General features: G+C 40.7%; 1 protein-coding gene and 1 long non-coding RNA gene across 2 annotated transcripts; both read right to left on the bottom strand.

The window, feature by feature from the left end:
- Window positions 1-853: 853 nt before the first annotated feature.
- Window positions 854-19,335, bottom strand: LOC121855062. The gene is made up of 2 exons (XR_006086705.1): window positions 19,300-19,335; window positions 854-1,869 (listed from the first exon to the last, which is right to left on the bottom strand). It is a non-coding gene; the product is annotated as an uncharacterized LOC121855062 (long non-coding RNA).
- LOC121855060 (troponin C) lies at window positions 2,009-15,245 on the bottom strand. The gene is made up of 6 exons (XM_042349887.1): window positions 15,162-15,245; window positions 5,658-5,685; window positions 4,656-4,799; window positions 3,471-3,590; window positions 2,685-2,816; window positions 2,009-2,450 (listed from the first exon to the last, which is right to left on the bottom strand). The coding sequence occupies exons 1-6, from the start codon at window positions 15,162-15,164 to the stop codon at window positions 2,425-2,427; spliced, it is 453 nt and encodes a 150-aa protein (XP_042205821.1). The 5' UTR covers window positions 15,165-15,245; the 3' UTR covers window positions 2,009-2,424.
- Window positions 19,336-19,579: the final 244 nt, after the last annotated feature.

The raw sequence follows: 19,579 nt of genomic DNA, 5'->3' as shown, positions 1-19,579 counted from the left end.
TAATTACCTCACAGATGGTGTTATGAGGGGCCTCACGTGGTGTAGTAATTACCTCACAGATGGTGTTATGAGGGGCCTCACGTGGTAGTAATTCCCTCACAGATGGTGTTATGAGGGACCTGACGTGGTGTAGTAATTCCCTCACAGATGGTGTTATGAGGGGCCTGACGTGGTGTAGTAATTCCCTCACAGATGGTGTTATGAGGGGCCTGACGTGGTGTAGTAACTCCCTCACAGATGGTGTTATGAGGTGTTCCCTTACTGTGTGCTCTTTGTTGGTTTTCTCTGCTCCACCAACTACCATCTGTAGTTTTAATTTATTTGTTTTTGATTGTTTTTCTGTTGTGTATTTATAAACCTTTAGACCTCTGGACCTCCAGATTTCCATACATAGATAAAATACAGAAAGGAGAATAAAATTAACTTTTTTAGAATAATTTATTACATATAATGAACCAGCTTACATACACAGCTGTCCGTGAATAACAATGTAGTCTGCTGTTATGACCTGGCCACTGTGAACTTGGCTAGAACCAATTATGGCCAAGATTTACCCAGCAGCTTGGTGACACGTGGCCACTGTAAATCTGCCCTGATAACATGGCCATGAAATTAAAAGTCGATATTGGAATCTTGATCACGATAGCAAAATTACTTCTCACAAAAACTACCAAAAGATGAGAGAGATATTCCCCCAGAGGAGCCAGACCCAGAGCTATCGACCCAATCCTAGCAAACTCACTGACTCACTCACACACATGTCGATTGCAATACCCTCACTTCTTTCCGGTAAGAGGAAGGGAAGTGCAAATACGTTATTACAGTGATGTGAATGAGATGACATAAATGGTTATGATGTGAAGGAGAGACAGAGAGAGGCATAGAAAGTTGTTGATAAGAGCCGCGATAAGAAGATAAGTTGTTTCAATATTATAAGATAAATAAATTGAATAAATACGACAGATGCAGATGGAACTAAACAGAAAGCGAGCGACAGAGAGAAGCGATAGGTGATAAACATTTGAAGCAACAACAATAATACTTGAAATAAACTCACAAACCAGCCATTCTCAAGAAAAAGTGAACAAAAATATGTCCACCAAAAAATTAAGAAAAACAATAAAAGAATAAGAATATAAAAGAAACAAAATCTTATATACACTCTAACCTTTACAAAGACCAACAAAATAAATAAACAAACCTTACTTTCTACTGGAAAAAAAAAGCATTTTACAAAGCTCATTATCACAATTTTTTTTTTTTTTTACCAGGATGATCTCAGAGAGTTACATTTATTTTGACGTTCTCGAATATAATGACAACCATATGTATGTATAATTGTCTCTCATATAACTGGCGTGAATATCTATACATGTATACGTGTATATATAAGGTATATTATTTTTTTGAGGTTTTTATGAGATCAAACGAGTGTCTTATGCCTCGTGAGACTTCTTAATGCTTCCTACAAGAGACATATGGTATACAATAAGTAATTAATACATCAGACATATATCATACAACAAATTAAGATGTTATTCAGCTAAAATAATATTTATTCACTAGACAAGTGCAACAAACTATCGAATTATGCAGTAAAATATGTGACACAGTACAATAATATCCAAATAAATATGCAACAATGTTATCAATACAGCAGCAAAATAATATCGTATGCAACAACGTAATACACTATTCAACAGAGCACCAGATAATGTAATACACTAAAGATGTTAATAATGAAAGAGTGAACTTATCCCATAGGACCAAACTCTAAATCAATCACTAATATAATTAAGGAAGCAGAGCGTAAATAAAGCGAGCCGTGTGTGTGTGTGTGTGTGTGTGTGTGTGTGTGTGTGTGTGTTTCTAAGCGTACTAAAACTAGCGAGCTGGCTGGGTGTGTCTTAGTTAGTGTACGCTTCAAGAGCTACAGCGGGTTGATGGGGGCGACAGGTGTGGTCAGACTTCAACAATAAGGTAGAGTTAATTAATAGCGGCTACTCAGGTGTTGTGTGTGTGTGTGTGTGTGTGTGTGTGTGTGTGTGTGTGTGACCAGAAACAACTTATCTATACTTCAGAAAGACGAAGACACCAAAATATGCTCCTTTTATTTTCCCCGAGTAAGAGAAGAAGACCTAGGGCCCAGTGCGTCTCCTTCAGGTCTCCTTCAGATCTTCTTCAGGTTTTCCTCAGGTCTCCTTCAGGTTTCCTTCAGGTCTCCTTCAGGTTTCCTTCAGGTCTTCTTCAGGTTTCCTTCAGGTAGGCGTAACACTACTAAACCAAATTAACTCTCAACACAAACCTCAACCAATATACAGAAATAATGAGATAAATGAGAGAATATGGAACATGAGAGAGTGAAGGGGAGGGGGGTGAGGGCAGACTGTCAGCCATGGTAATTAAAGACTTCTTCACCTCACTTTAACCGTTCATCATCTTCATAAACTCTGAAAAAAAACAAAGAGTTCAAAATAAACCCACTTAGGAAAAGAGGAGAATGTTGACAAAAGAGAAGAATTGAAATTATTAAAATGTAGAGACAATACGAAGGCTAATTTGAGGTCGATAGTAAAAGTTGATGTTAACTTCTGTATCTCAATACCTCTCTCTCTTTATGTCTGTCTGTCTGTCTGTCTGTCTGTCTTTTTGCCTATCTCTCTCTCTCTCTCTCTCTATCTCACCGTTAAAGTCGATGGTGCCGGAGCCGTCCTCGTCCACCTCCTCAATGATACTATCTAGGTTATCCTCCGTCAGTTTGTTGTCGAGTTCGCGCAGGATCTCCTTCAGGGTGTGGACAGTGATGTAACCGTTACCTGAAGGCGGGGGAGGTATTTATTTGAAGCTGCTTAGGTTACATTTCCTGATGATATAAATTTATTATTTTTTTAAAATATAATCATAGACGTATAAAAACCATCAAGGATAAGAACAGGGAGGAATAAAACTCAATTGGAACCCATAAAACATTGGGTGAAGTCTAGGAGGATGTCCATGTTTAGTGTAAGGGAGTTTTTTGTAGGATTTTCATAGTTACCCATTAACAAAGGGTTGTTTTCTATGGTTATAGTGGACCCAGGGAGATGACACTCTATAGAGTCTATAGTATTCACAAATTTCTCCTCTAAATTATGGGATAGTGAAGTCTATGGACGTTTACTTAATCTAATAATATTATTCCTTATTTCTTTCTTATATTAGATACCAAATTAGTCATAGTTTTTTACAGGGGAGCCAAGCTAACTAATGACTCAACAGAAAATGAAAAGGTTGCTTCAGAAACAAACTAAATACATACCCTTTTGAAATTATATATTGAAAAAACTAATAAATGGACTTAATATGATTTTATTGTATTTTACTTTGATGTGTTTGTATAATATTTCGATGGATGTGTGTCTGTTTGCATCATACGTGTGTAATATATGTAGTAAATGTGGAATCTCTGTAGTAGTTGGAGAGACACTTACCGCCTCTGTCATAGATACGGAAAGCCTCCTTCAGCTCCTTCTTCAACGCCTCCTCGTCCTCCTCGCTCAGGAATTTAGCAGCCAGCGCAGCGAACTCCTCGAACTCAATCTCTCCGGAGCCTGAGGACGGGGTAGAGTGGCTTAAGTGTGAGTAACAGTGTGATGATTACGTTTCGAGAGTGAGGTAACAGATTCTCGTGTGTGTGTGTGTGTGATTTCGAAGGCGTTTATGTTAACTAAGTTACGTCTGCCCCTTGTTCAGGCTCCAGGTAGGGCCATAACTCAGTGGAGGTTTGGGAGACTGAGGAGGTCTAGTGCGAAAGGCTTCAGTTTTACGAGGAGGTTGAGTGACAGCGTTGTTGTGGCTGTCAGGTATGAAACTTGTGGAGGTGAGACAGAGAGCTAGACACTCTCCTTTGATGATGATGATGAGTAACGGGCAATGAGTAAACATAAGCTGGGCCGTCTGTGACAACATTAGACCCTATGATTAAGCTGAGTACAGTATAGTAGATGAAATGGTGAAGTTGGTAAATTTTTCAAAGATTCAGAGAGAAAAATTAGACGTTTGTGTTTTGTTTTTTGTTTTTTATAGTGAACAGAAATGGTTAGGTTACGTTTTGGGTTAGATTAGGTTAAGTGTGGAGATATTTTTATATATATTTAATTAGATACTTTTTTAAAACGGTTTTGTTATAGGATAAGACAATACATTTAGTGTAAATTTATGTCTTGAAATCTCGTCAAAAGTCTATTATAAACGTATTTACCTTCGTCATTATAGTAATGGTTTTAGGTGTTGACGAGAATAGAATACTTTCACATTATGAGGACCTCTGAAAGGGATCCTGATAAGGCGTCTTAAGTGTCCCTTCCCCTGCCTCTCTAGTAATGTCAACACGGCCTCGAGGTTCAAGTTTTACATGAGGTCTCGAGTTTTAAGTCGGAGTGTGTCGATCTGGGACTGAACCATCGAACTTTGGGGAACATAAACTTAAGTTCTGTTACTCTGAGGTTCAAGGTAAAGTCACTCTTCTCCGTCACGTTAAGTTTTATCTGATTTTAGGAACAGATCTAATCATCTCTGAGTCACTGTGAGTAATTGAACTTACTGTACATCTATTTTAAGGTCTAAATCTCTATTGATAATTGTGAATAAATTATTTGAACTTGAACGTGACTTACCGTCCTCGTCAGTCTCGGAGATGACCTCTTGTAAATGTCTATCGGAGATCTTGACGCCCATCATCCTGAGGATAACGCCCACGGTATCCGGTGTGATGAAGCCTTTATCATCAGTGTCGAAGGAGTTGAAGGCCTTCTGGAGGGCTGTAAGACGAGACTTGTGTTAGTGTGTCAAGACTACATAATAACAGACAAAAGATTCTTGATAGAGTAAATATAGAGATATCAAAAATTGTTCATTAATGGCACAAAAATTCCTCCAGAAGTTTGCCGAGATGTTTGACGAAGACGGTGATATCGCAAGGCAAACATCCCGACAACCAAAAACACACAGAGATTCTTAGCCTATCTCACCTCAACTGTGAACACACGTACAGTACATCCAGGCCCTCACAGGTCGACTCGTAAATACCTTTGACATAATGCAACTAGCTTAAGAGGGCAGGAGGAGGGGCACAAACTAACACACAAGAGACAACAAATCATCTTCGTTCACTATGGAGACACAGAATTCTTAACACCTTAAACATAAACATTTCCATCACTAAGTAAGGATGATGAGTTAACAATTGACTCAAGTGGCGAGGTATGTTAGAGGCATCATACTCCCATACTTCTTAACGTGGCATTTAGGGCATAACTATGGAGGTGGATGACGGTACTTGGGAGACATAGACAATATAAACAAGTACACTATGAGTTCGCGGGAATAACACAAGCTACGGACACTGAAAAGGAGGCACGATCATACTATGTCTTCAAGGGCTGGATGAACACGCTGGCTAGGTTATTGTTTATTTGAGTTTGGTATGATGTGTGTGTGTGTGTGTGTGTGTGTGTGTGTGTGTGTGTTAGTTGTATATGACTATGTTAGACGTGTGTGTGTGTGTGTGTGTGTGTGTGTGTGTGTGTGTGTGTGTGTTAGTTGTATATGACTATGTTAGACGTGTGTGTTGTGTGTGTGTGTGTAGAGGGCCTCTAGGTTGCCGGCCCCAGACATACCCTGAACTTGGTCTTCATCCAGTGTGTCCTGAAACAACATTTCGGGTGTTAGTCAAACGAAAGTAACTCTAAAACTTAATTGAGAGGAAAAAAAAAGTGACGTGTTAACTTCTTGAGAAAAATTAAAGACAATGAAAGAAACAGAGATAAATAATAATAATAATAATAATTTGGGATTAGTTGAACCAAAAATACTAATCTAACCCAAATATGTCTTAAAACAATTTGATAAGTATTGGTAAACAGTGACGTTAGAGTTATTATACAAAACAGTAAACCCAAACTGAAAATTATGAAGTTAGGGGAAATATAAGATGTATTAAAATGTGAGAATAAATGTTACTTCCTGTGAATCAATTACTGGCAAAATAACCCAACGTGGCACTGTTTAGTCCTTACAGTGCCACAGTGCCAGGATACCTTCCACCTGCACCTCCTCACCACACAAGGTTGAGTGCCAACCCACCTGTACCTCCCCACACACGCTTCAACGAACCCTCTAATTGGACAATTAACCTTCTTTAATGGACTACCTCGGTTTCCTGTGGATTATCCCGTCGACAGGTCTTGTATTTTTCAGGTATTGAACATGTTTGTGGTGACCTTCTTGTGTTGTTGACATTTGCATTTCCTTGTCTCCCCGTATGCTTTTCTCTCTCTTTTACTAAGTTGATCTTTTTAATATTGTTCTTATTTTTTATTCATGTTTATTACTTTGGCGTCACTTGGGTGAACCAGACCTGCCTCTTAGGAATTTAGTGTGACGGATCAGCGTGACGTACCAAGGTGACGTACCAGTGTGACGGATCAGCTTGACGTACCAAGGTGACGTACCAGTGTGACGGATCGTTTTGTTTTTTATCTAAAGACTGTACTCTTCTCGGTTCTGACAGCTGAGTGTAACAAGGACACCCGCCACAACGTGCTCGAGGTACGGATAATGTCGCTGGTTAAGTGTTTCCGAGAATGTAAAAGATGTGTTGCGGACTCTACCACAAGTGTATCCAGAGAGCAAAGAACACAAACGACTGCAACATTCCTCTTTACAATTTTCTCTTCTTATACCTTGGAGGTGCGTCACCAGGGGCGCTGCCAAATTTTTCAGGAAAGAGAATTTTGAAGTCGTCGTTCCCACTGATGATCAGGTCTTGAGGTCGACTGCCAGAGCACAACCTGGGAGGTCTCGTCGCAGATACAGCCGTCGATGGCTTTCACAGAAAGGAATGGACAGAGATTTAAGAAGTGTTCCTTATCAAAAATTTGTGTCAGGAATTACTCTCAGCGGTCAAACCTCTATCTGCCTTCCTTAACCACAACGTCAGCCACAATCCTCCCAAGCACTTATCGCCAAGAGGAACTGCAACGCAACACCCAGATGACAACTTCAACTCAAGCAGCAACTTTTTCAAGACAGCAGATCCCTCAAGAATCTTAAGATCTGGTGAGAATGCGGACAAGACCACACACATGCCGCAATTCTCATGACTAAAGATGTCTCGCATGTTTAAATTGCAGATGTGTGTGTGTATGACTAACGCCCCGAGCTGCACGACCTTGGAGACAGAGAGACTTGATAAAGGTAAAAAAAAATACGAAAGAATAACCTGCCAGATGGTGAGGCTAAGACAAGTACTGACAACATCACAAAAAAACAGACGAGGGAGAAGAGAAGACAGACGTGTAACAATCAACCCGGAGATAAATCAAACAAATGTACAACAATACAACACAACATAGCTCAAGTACCTCAGTTTGCGTCCTTCCACTTGAGGCCACAGCAGCGACAGCCAAGTGTGTAAGTCCCATTAAAGAGGACATCGTGAAGTAACTCACAACAACGGTGAAAATTTATTAGAAAGACAAATGGTGGCATCACACACGTCCTCACCTGGAAATACATTAGTCAAGTAGTTTTTAAGTTTGTTTTCATAGGTTAAGGCTATAGACATTAACTTCCTCGTCCTTCAGAAAATATCAACTTATCAGATAAACTTTTAGCATTGTGACTTTTGTTGGCAGTTCTCATTACAGGGTCTATAAACGCGCGGAAGATCCTAGGTACAATACCATGGCTAGCTGGGATACTGTCACCTCCACCAATGCAAATTCTTGATCAACCCGGGACAGTCAGCCAGCCGAGCAGAACAACCAAGGCAATGGGACAATGAATTCCCCGCATAACATAAGAAGTGCCAAGACGACACGACCCTTTGTGTTCTCCTGAAGGATTTAGAAGACTCTGCCACACCCACGTCCACACCGATAGTCTGAACATTACGGAGACGCCAAGGCAGGTTTACCCCCCTCCACCTTGTAGGAGACACTGAATGACCTTATAGATGATAACCTCAACATTCCTTACGAGAACATAAAATGATCAAAAAAATGAAAAAGTTATGAAAGAGAATCAAGAATCATGAGATGTGTCGTAAATAAATGAAAATATCACAGGTGTGGGTGTGTGAAAGGGGAAACATTAGTCCCTTACCAAGAAGATCATGATGAAGGAAGGTGTTCGTGAAACTCTCAAGAGGAAATGGAAGAAATCTGGACAAGTCTTGATTGAAATTTTCACGGAAGAAGGAAGAGAAAGAAGAAATTCAATCTTTATATGTATTTTTCTTATCTTTTTAACCACATGGTGACCAAAAGAATGAATTCCTTCTTTGTGCACTCGCCCCTTTGCACTCGGAATCAAGGTGAATATACCATCAGCTACCCTAGCCGCTGGTGAACATCCTCTCAAGGTCAGGGGCGGTGGGGGGGGGGGGTGGCAATAAACACTGTCTAAGTTTGTAAATCTTAGTAATGTTTGTTTGGCAAGTGTCAGTGTGTGTCAGTGTTACCCCATACGTTGCTTGAGGACAGTGTAACATACTCTCTCTCTCTCTCTCTCTCTCTTAAGTGTTATGACCACCTCTAACCACCCGTGCTGGAACACACCAATAACATATACTGCCTTGTAACTCCTCAAAAGAGACATTTCTAGTATTTACCGTCTTAAATAACCCTAATGGGTGTAATCTGGGGCTGTACCTAGATAATTAACACCACGCGGACAAATATGTAGAGTTAAAGACCATTTAGTTTAGTTACTGCTGGCTGAGTAATGTAGCCATTCAGAGAAAACTCTATAAGCTAATGGGGTACTCACCTAAAATTACAGTCGACAACTATTTAGTAGACTGATTCACCGGTCAACACAATTTTTCTGGCACAAGGTTTTTAAACGGATTTTAAGTAAATTTGGGGCGCAGAATCCAAATATGACTTTGGTTTTTGTCTATCACATCAGGTTTTTGAGATATACTATATTGCACTTTTGCTGGGAAACGTAAACTTTTGGATCAAAATTGACGGTTTAAACATGTATACATAAATTTTTTCAGCATTATAATTTGTATTTTTCTATAACCAAAAATTGTTAATATCAAATTGGAAAGGTAATGCACATATAATATTTAAATGTAACATTGAAGGGTGAAAAAAAACAATTAATGTACGGTAGAAATAGTGCAAGTATTAAGATCAAGTTACAGTTACATAAACTTCCTCTTTTTGGCCGATCTCTTATGTACAGCTTCTGGAATGTCTCTCATCAAACTCCAGCAGTAGTCCGCCATCATGTTCGAGTCCCATCGACCTTGGTAACGTTCTTCCATTACTTTAATGTCTTGATGAAAGCGCTCCCCTTGCTCCTCGCTCACTTCTCCCAGATTTTCTGGAAACTCGTCCAAGTGACTGTGTAAGTAGTGAACCTTGATACTCATTCTGCATCCAAGTGCTTGTAAACTCAAGAGCAGCTCTTCCACAATTTCTTGATAGTTGTCCGCTTTCTTGTTCCCTAAGAAGTTCCTCACCACATTAGAGAAAGCATTCCAAGTTCTTGCCTGTGCCTCAGTCATTGTTGCAAGGAAGTGTGGATCTCTGAGTAGTGTTCTTATTTGAGGTCCATCAAAAATCCCTGCCTTTTTCTTCTCGTCGCTAAGACTTGGAAAGGTTGAGCATATATATCTGAAACACTCTCCACTATGATCAAGAGCCTTGACGAATTGCTTCATGATACCAAGTTTTATGTGCAGAGGAGGAAGGACAATGTTTTTCCTGTCAACCAGAGGATCGTTAATGATATTCTTGTCACCAGGCGTCAAACTATGTCTTGGTGGCCAATTCTTTTTCACCCAATGGTCTGCTGTAGCCCTGCTGTCCCAGTAGCACAGAAAACAGGGGTATTTTGTGTACCCTCCTTGCTGGCCCAATAGAAAGTTTACCATTTTCAAGTCCACACAAATTAACCATTCATGAGCATGGTATTGTAACCTCTCTAGAACAGTCTTAATGTTTTCATACTCTTCTTTAATTTGTACAGAATGTCCGATTGGAATTGAACCATACTTGTTTCCGTTATGAAGAAGAACACATTTCAAGCTCCTTTTAGAACTGTCAATAAAAAGTCTCCAATCCTTACTATCATATGCTGGTAGTCCCATGGAGAGAAGAAGTCCTTCTACATCATTACAAAAAACAAGCTGGTCATATGAATGAAAGTACTTCCGCAGTTGCTCTTCTCTGTTGCGATAAAAGGAGACACTCGTGCCAGGTTTTAAGAGTCGTTTCTCTTGAAGCCTGGAAGCTAACAATTCAGCAGACTGTTTTGGCAAATTTAGATCTCTGACCAGATCATTCAATTCTGACTGAGTAAACAACGTTGGCTTTTCACAATCTTCACCAGATGGCTTGAAAAGATCAGTCTCTTCATCTTCATCAGTAGAAACAGGTGAATTCCGGTCTATATCCTCAATCTCTGGTAGCTCAGTAAATTCTGGCACGTTACGTGATGGAGCAAATCTGAGATCAGATTTGGATTCAGCACCTTAAAGTTAGTAAAAAACAGTTAAAAGGTTTCATGCCAGAAAAAAAAAAAATTTTGTAGACCGTAATTATGGTTGAGAAACACACGAACATATATAGTCTCTCTCTCTCTCTCGCTTTAATATACAGGGTGACACAAAAATTAACTATATATATATTCTTTATTAAAACTCTTGTATTTTGTCTTTTTCAGATACAAAACATCCCTGTGTCCTGATCTCTGTACTGCCTCGTCTAACATACACACGGGTGCTGAACTGTTTCCCTATAAGCGTCACTCCACCACAATATACCGTGAGTACACCCATTAAAATCCTCCTTATTTACATATTTGAGTTATTATAATTACTGATTGAGCGGGAAAGTCAGAACGACAACGGACATCAGGACACACACACACATACACACACACACATACACACACACACATACACACACACACATACACACACACACATACACACACACATACAGTAAGCTCACATGACACTCTTGCTAAGGGATTGAATTACCTCGGTCATAAAACACAGTCATATGATAAAGTTATATAGGCGAGTCAACATCACAACTGCACATAACGAGGGTATAAAACCTCTTGTCATATTATATACTGAACAAGAAAGACTAATACACCTTTAAGTAAACTGAGAGAGAGAGAGAGACAGATCCCCTTCTTAGAACCTTAGTGCGCTACTGAACGGTAAGAGTTGCCAAAACAGCTTCACCACAAAACAAGAATAACATTCAACAAAAAAGATGGAAACACTGAGAATAGTCCAAGTGCCTGATTGGTCACCGGTGCCAGCGTCTTGGCCAATCTGTGAACCGCAACAAGATTAAGAGCACCCGTGTACTACCTGCTACTTGTCACGGCCTTATTAGCGACGACTCAAGGTGTACTGAGGTCTTGATGTCTACTCTCTCCTTCTGTGTATGTATGTATGTATGTATGTATGTATGTATGTATGTATGTATGTATGTATGTATGTATGTATGTATGTATGTATATATGTATGTATGTATGTATGAATGTATGTATGTATGTATGTGTGTGTAAAAAACTCTCAGAATGTATTTTTTTTTCCTGCGTGATCTTTCAGCCGTAACATGAGGGTCAAGGTAACTAGACACACTGATAGAGATAAAGTGATTCAGCTTTAGACGCAGTTGGCCCACGGTCAAGGCCACAGTGACCCTGATTAACCACTAAGACAGCTTAAAACAACATCATCAACATCTGAGTGTCGTTCTATTTTAATCTATCTCTTATTTCATCCAAGAATATCAACAACGTATCTACTTGTCCTTATACTTTTTAGTGATCGTCTTTTGTTTTAGATTCCACAAGAGGGATCTAATTAACTTAAGATAGGATCAGATTCTTTGTTTATAGTTTTTTTAAGAGTATATGCATTCGATATGTTGATTTAGGTGTAATATTGGAACCTACAGATGACACCCAAGCTATCGTCTATGCCCAGTCTGTAATACTTCCTTCACTCCTCTACCTTGGGAAGGAGGTGGAGGATGCTCGTGGTAATGTATATATAAAACATCTTGCGTTCTTGTGTATCTCATCCTAAATTAGTTACAGATGTGTTCGTTAGCAACAGCATGTGGAAAGGTTGGCAGGCTGTGTGAGTGTGTGTGTGTGTGTGTTATTATTATTATTATTATTATTACTATTATTATTATTATTATTATTATTATTATCATTGTTAGTATTGTTTTTTATAGATGAAAACAATATAATATTTGTTTATAATAATTCAAATTCTGATTACTATACTATTATTAAGATCATCATTATGTCAACAATAGGTGTGCAGTGTCCCTGTAACCATCTTACCTCAAGGAATCCTCTCCCTCTCTCCCTCCTCTTCCCTCCCTGCCTCCTCTCCCTCTCTCCCTCCTCTTCCCACCTCGTCTCTCCCTGCCTCCTCTCCCTCTCTCCCTCCTCTCTCCCTCCTCGTCTCTCCCTGCCTCCCTCCTTCTCTCTTCCTCATCCTCGTTTCCTACCTACCCCAAGGAGCATCACCCCCCTAGTGCTCTTTCACTATTGGACAAAGAACCCACCTGCCCACTTACACCTGCCGACCCACACCTGCCGACCCACACCTGCTGACCCACACCTACTATACATCAGGTACATGAGACGTAGTTTCCCTCCAGAGTACGGCTAAGGTGACCCCCACACACCCACACACTAACTGAAGTTCACAATTTTACGTGGAATAAATCGCGCTTTGTTTTAAGGCGTCCCATATATGGTATATGTATGTACAGGAATTTATCTCTTGTTAATCTGTTGTATATTTGGTTAGTTGAGGAGTTATGGCTTATAAAGGAAAAAAAATAATTTGAAAAGATTAATTTGTGATTGAATTTTTGGGACGGGGGCGGGGCGGGGCGGGGTTGGGGCGGGGGCGGAGACGAGGGCTGGCAGTCAGGGAGTACAAGTAAACAGAAATAACTGAAGTGGATTAAGTCCCTCGCTGCTCGGTGTTGTGTGACCCTGGCAGAAGGATGCTGATCAACTCGAATTAGATCCAACAAGATCACCACTACTGATGCTGCCAGAGATACTCAAGTGAACAAAATAATATGAGCAGACTTCCAACAGCTACCCGGCAACTTGGAAACAAATATGTCCAGCAAGGAAGTGAAATCTTGTAAGAGGATACAGTTGTGTCTAGGGGATTATGTCCAGTATGTTTAAGATATTTCTACTGATACACTTGGCAACCATTGTGTCATATTAAGGCCATTAAATCATACACGTTTGATACGGAAATAATTATAAGATTGTCAACAGTTTCTGAAGATGCAGGAGCTGGTATGGAAGGGGTGTGGTCAGTACCTTCCTGCTGAAGGTCAGAGAGTCCTCGGACCTTCACTCACAATTCTCGTTTATTTTATCTCTGCAACACTAGAATCTCTGGCACCATCGTCAGGATTCACGCTCCCGTCAACACCTGCTCCTTCTGCCCCTCCCCTTCCTCTCCTCAAGTGTACCCGGGGGGGGGGGGGCCCTCCTGTGGATGATTCCCCGAGGCTCACCCTCGTGCTGGTACATTCCTCTCCGCTACCCTGTCCCGCTCCTGTCTAAAATAGCCTCATCTATTTAGGATGCTTTCTGCAGACAGGAGGTGAGGGAGTGCAGCTGTCCGGAATTGGAGAGGAATCATCATCTGACGTTGTTTTCAGAGTGGTTCAGCCGTAGTTTAAGCCTTCATTTGTACGAAATATTATACGTGGAATATCAATTGGTACTACCTCTTAACACGGTGCGCCAGATCCAACAAGTCCTTCGCTAATTCGTGTATCTGTTTCAGTTATCACAAGTGACAGTGAGTTATGGGGAAGTGTGAGTAGAGGGTGGGAGGTTGGCGATGGAGATGGAGGGTGGGTGCTGGTGTTGGAGGTGGAGAGCGGAAGTAAGGAAGAAGTGTTGGAGGTACAGGGTAGGAATTTGAAGGCTGGTGATGGAGGGTGGTGGGTACGTTGAGGGTAGGTAGAGGAAGGTGTTGGAGGTTGGAGGAAGGTGTTGGAGGTGGATGAGGAGGAAGAGGAGAGAAATACACTGAGGCATTATGGGTAAGACAGGAGACATATACTGACACCCACGAGAGCATAATATCTCCCTGGCAGACTGTGACGCGCGTTATTAACCGTGTTTACTGTCTCACTCCGGCAGTAAATATTATGGTCAGTAAGAATGAGAACTATTAAGTCACGGTGTAAGACGAGAAGCCCCCCCCCCTCCCCCCGCCAGTCATATGTCTCGGCTACCTGACGTGTGCTGCATGACCCGGGCTGCTGTGTCACCTTGTACGGCTCAGATAATGTATTTGTTGACATTACACGTATAATGAACTTAAGTTTTTAGGTAATGCTGTTGATTTAATATATTTTTTGAGCAGTTAGGGATGTGTATGTATAGTATAATATGTGCGTGTTTATGGTGTATATATATTTATATATTATTTATTTCTCTATTTATATGTCAAGCTTTTAATATCACAACCTCGCGAGTGTTAACATGAAAACCCCCCCAGCCACCTGAGTGACGGGTGGTGCTCACACATCAGCCCTCTGTCAGTCCTCCGTCAGCCCTCCGTTTACGTCAACAAAGAAAAACTCCTACTAACACATGTATAACCCTGGCTTCTTTCACCTCACTGCTAACATAGTGTGAGTAATGACCAAACTGTGAGACCACGACTGATTCACCCAAGACGACAACCTTCCCTTCCTTAGTAATCCTTCCCCAGGTGGTAACTCGAACACCTGATGACGATGACGCAGACTCAAGTAATATAGTCTTCAAGTAATATAGTATCCAAGTAATATAGTTTCTAGGTAACAGTCACCAGGTACGCAGTCTCCAGGTAACACCATCACAATACGACACCTGTTTTCAGTCAGTTAGTTTTTCACTGTGGCTTCTGTATCAGTGGTCAGCGTTCCCGCCCCCACACACACTTGTTGATGAGGGGGGGGCGGCGGAGGGAGGTGATGTAGCCAACGTAACAAGTGTAGTAGTAAACTGAGATAATAGTGTATGGAGAGGGTGTAGTGAAGATGAGGGAGTGTAGATGTTGGTAGTAGTAAAAGTAGAGGAACACTCACCATGGCTACAGAGTGTGAGGGAAGGAGTGGAGGGGAGCAGCCGGAGCGGGTGTGTACACTACTGAGACACACTCAGCTAGTGGATCGTCCGCTCGCACGCCCCACCCTTTTTATGCTCACTATTTCGGAGCACAAATTCCGGACGAGGCTGGCTCATTCCTTCAGATTTTGACTTACCCTTCCCCCCCTCCTCCTCCCCTCCGCCAGTGCCTCTTCCAGCACCTCCCCTCCTCACCTCCCTCCATCATCTCAGTGAGCTTATAGATCAACACCTACAATATTCCTACATCTTGTCCCTCTACGTGAGCAGCTGTAACAATAAGCTAACTCCTGGTATCTCTGGTGGGGGGAGCCGCTTGGTGCCTTCTTAAAGTTTACAGTATGTGTTGAAGAAGAGTGTCAGTTACTGCATGCTGAATCAAACTATAAGACACATTACCTACTGTACCTTAATGGTCCAATGGTCGATAATGGTCCCTGAAAAAGATCAATACAGATAAAAGACGACCATAGAAAATCTCAGGTAAAATTTTTCATTATTTTCAGTGGATTAATATTTTTATAAACTTAATTACTAATATGTAAGACAAAGATAAACCAAACCAAGTATAGAGACACACGTATGAGCAACGAGTTGGTGGTACACTGGCTGGAAGTGACCGTCTCAAACACTCAACTTTCCACACCACGTCTCCTGAAGTACACAGTTTGCATTCGCTCTACGGCTCGTCACGCTACCCTCCGTCACTCACATATTATAATTCAAACATATAAACCTTTGAAAACTTAGTCAGAATATTGATAATACTTTACACCTGATGCCCTCACTTAATTGACTCACCTGTATGATGGAGAAACCTAAGATGCCCTGTAATCCTGGGCAGGTATATGGTGCCAGAGATTTGTATTTACATTTCTAAAGGTATATTCATGACTTAATTCTTACATCCCCACAACAAGAAATGATGCCCATCTATTAATGTTCTTTTCAGCTATTTTCGAATCAGCGGACGAGGGGCACGACTATGATATGGTATATCTTGACTTTAGCAAAGTCTTCGACAGAGTACCCCACGAAAGACTAATAAGAAAAGTGGAGGCTCATGGCATTGGAGTAGATATTATAAAATGGACTAGGGCGTGGTTACAGGACAGGAAACAGCGAGTGAGCATTAACGGCAGTAAATCCGATTGGAGTAATGTCACTAGTGGAGTGCCCCAAGGCTCAGTACTTGGACCATTAATATATATATATATATATATATATATATATATATATATATATATATATATATATATATATATATATATATATATATATAAACGACATAGATATAGGCGTAGACAGCAACATAAGGAAATTTGCTGATGACACTAAAATAGGACGAGTAATTCTGACGAGGACTCCGTAAAGCTACAGGAAGATCTAAAAAAAATTTTCGAATGGTCTGAAAAATGGCAGATGAAATTCAATGTGGACAAATGTAAAGTACTTAGTCTAGGAGATGTAAACAGAGAAACCAAATACCAGATGAACAACGATGTTATAGAGAAATCCGACTGTGAGAAAGATTTAGGAGAAATGATAAGTAGGAATCTTAAACCAAGTAAACAATGTGTATTTGCTGGAAACGAGGCTAACAAAGTACTTGGGTTCATACAAAGGAGTGTTAGTTACAAGATTAGCGATGTCATCCTAAAACTATATCTTGCGCTTGTGAGACCTCACTTGGATTACGCAGTTCAATTCTGGTCACTGCATTACAGGATGGATATAGAAAGAATTCAGAGAAAAATGACAAGACTAATCCCGGGCATTAGGAACCTTGAGTACAGAGACAGGTTAAAGCATCTTACTTTGCACTCCCTCGAGAGACTTACTGTAGAGTGAGGGGAGATATGATAGAGGTGTACAAATGGAAGTCAGGGCTGAACAAAGAGGACATAACAAAGGTACTCAAACTATCCAACGAGGAGCGAACTCGTAACGATGGTTTTAAATCAGACAAATTTAGATTTGGGCGCGAAATAGGTAAACATTGGTTTGGAAATAGAGTAGTGGATGAGTGGAACAAGTTACCAAATATCATCATTAACTCGAATACGCTGGATATCTTCAAACATAGGTTGGATGCTTATATGAGCAATAGGGGTTGGGTGTAAATGGGACTGCCCAGTATGGGTCAATAGGCCCGCTGCAGTTTCCTCCATTCTTATGTTCTTATGTTTTTATGTATCGTCTTAAATACACAAAATTCACTTCACACACACAGGTGTTTGGTTCAGGTGAGGGAGTCGCTCACACCGCAGGTTGAAGCAGGTGTCTGATGATCCCGCGGCCTTCACTCCTGGCACAGATGAAACCATTAACGTTGGTGGGCACTTGATGGGCAGGGGCACTTGAGGAAGCATTTGACGGGACATTTGACGGGGCATTTAGTGGGGCATTTGACGGGACACTTGGTGAAGGTATTTGACGGGGCACTTGATGGGGTATTTCGACCTGGCACTTGATGGGGCATTTGACGGGGCACTTGATGGGGCAGGGACACTTGATGGGGCATTTGACGAGACATTGAGTGGGGCAGGGACAATTGGAGGGGCATTTAGTGGGGCAGGAACACTTGATGGGTCATTTGGTGGGGTAGGGACACTTGAAGGGGCATTTGGTGGGGCAGGAACACTTGATGGGGCATTTGGTGGGCCAGGGACACTTGATGGGGCATTTGGTGGGGCAGGAACACTTGATGGGTCATTTGGTGGGGTAGGGACACTTGATGGGGCATTTGGTGGGGCAGGGACACTTGATGGGGGCATTTGACGGGGCACTTTATGGGGCAGGGGCACTTGGCGGGGCATTTGGTGGGGCATGGACACTATATTCACATAATTTTCTTTTCACAAAATTAACACATAAACCATTTTTTCGACTTTTCTTAACGGATTAACAAAATAAATCTCGAATAAAAACAAAAACACAGAAACATAAAACTAGCAAGAAGACAGACAGACAGACAGACAGACTGAGTATTTAAATTACCAGGTGAATTAAATTTGTACTTTGTGTGTGTGTGTGTGTGTGTGTGTGTGTACCAGCTAAATCGACGATTATATGTCTTTGTGTAATGAAATATCTTTACCTATGTATGTATCTTTACCTGTTTATGTATCCCTACCTGGCCTGTATAACTTAAAACGGTGTAATAAACTAAAAAACAACAACCTAAGACAACTGATATCGTAAAACAAAGAGGAGGAAGTCTCACAAATTACTCATCAAAGTCATATCTGTGTTGCGTAACTAAATACAGCCACACTCGCTGCTGTATGAGATCTGTCACTTCCCTTGTCGTTCCAGCTTTCATAAACGATATCATAGTTAATTTTGTTTTAATTGTTATAAAAAATAGATGTTTTCATGTTGTATTTTAAGATATTAAAAAGAAAATAATTCTACACATATAGGGATCGTTAGATGTAGATTTAATGTTTAGATAAGGTTTAAATCACATTGTTTATATGACCCTGAAAAAATGGATCCAAGCAGATGGAATTATTATCGTGTATACCAGCACTATGAGATGAGTGGCAGAGCAATCACCTCACAAACGAGTTAGTCAAGGGTTCGATTCTCCAACTGAATAAGGGGATTGGATTCCCTCTTGTACAGTAGCTGTAAAATAGACCAATTGTCGGGTACACTTGACGAAGGTGGACCAAACCAAGATGTGAGGTAACCTGCTTACCTGTTGATTAGTAAGACCCGTGAGATCTACACCTGTTTGCCCACTCTGAACCCATGGTATCATTAGACTGATAGATTGATAGATGGATAGATAGAGAAGACAGATAGATTGATAGATGGATAGATAGAGAAGATAGATTATAGTGATAGGTAGTTAAATTTGATAGACATAGGTGAAAGTTGTACTTCACTCGACCGCCTTCTCTTCCCCAACTTATTAACTTACTCAATGGTATTTATTTACAGCTGGGTGAACTGGGAGTACCTGGGAACTAAACCACCGAACCTTGGAATATGGAACCGAGCAGATGTGTCCACTAGACCGCCGTCCTCCAGACATAGGTAAGTAAATATATATATATTGATCGATATAACTTGATCAATATAAAATACGTGTGTGTGTGTGTGTGTGTGTGTGTGTTTGTTTCTGTTTCTCGGAATAAAATCAAACACACATTTTTTGCAGTGAGTCAGGAGTAGTTACGTGTTATATTAGTACAGTGTGTTTACATAAAGCTCTTGTGCCAGCTGAAGCTTTTTATTTTTATTTTTCTAATGTCTTAAGTCTGAGGATGATGTCTTGGAGAAAGTACAATATTTTGTTCCTATTGTTTTAGGGGAAGACTTGAGATGGTGTCATACATAAAGAATTTTTATTTTTTTTGTTAATATT

This window comes from Homarus americanus, unplaced genomic scaffold (assembly GCF_018991925.1).
Source record: "Homarus americanus isolate GMGI-L3 unplaced genomic scaffold, GMGI_Hamer_2.0 scaffold1909, whole genome shotgun sequence".
Taxonomy (NCBI): Eukaryota; Metazoa; Arthropoda; class Malacostraca; order Decapoda; family Nephropidae; genus Homarus; species Homarus americanus.
This window is presented reverse-complemented; position numbering and strand designations above follow the sequence as displayed.

Bases quoted from the DNA above. Each gene is read 5' to 3' on its own strand.
- LOC121855060 (XM_042349887.1), bottom strand. The intron at 3,591-4,655 runs GTAAGTCACGTT...CCCCGTCCTCAG, and splicing joins CTCCGAGACTGACGAGGACG to GCTCCGGAGAGATTGAGTTC. The intron at 2,817-3,470 runs GTAAGTGTCTCT...CCCCGCCTTCAG, and splicing joins CCGTATCTATGACAGAGGCG to GTAACGGTTACATCACTGTC.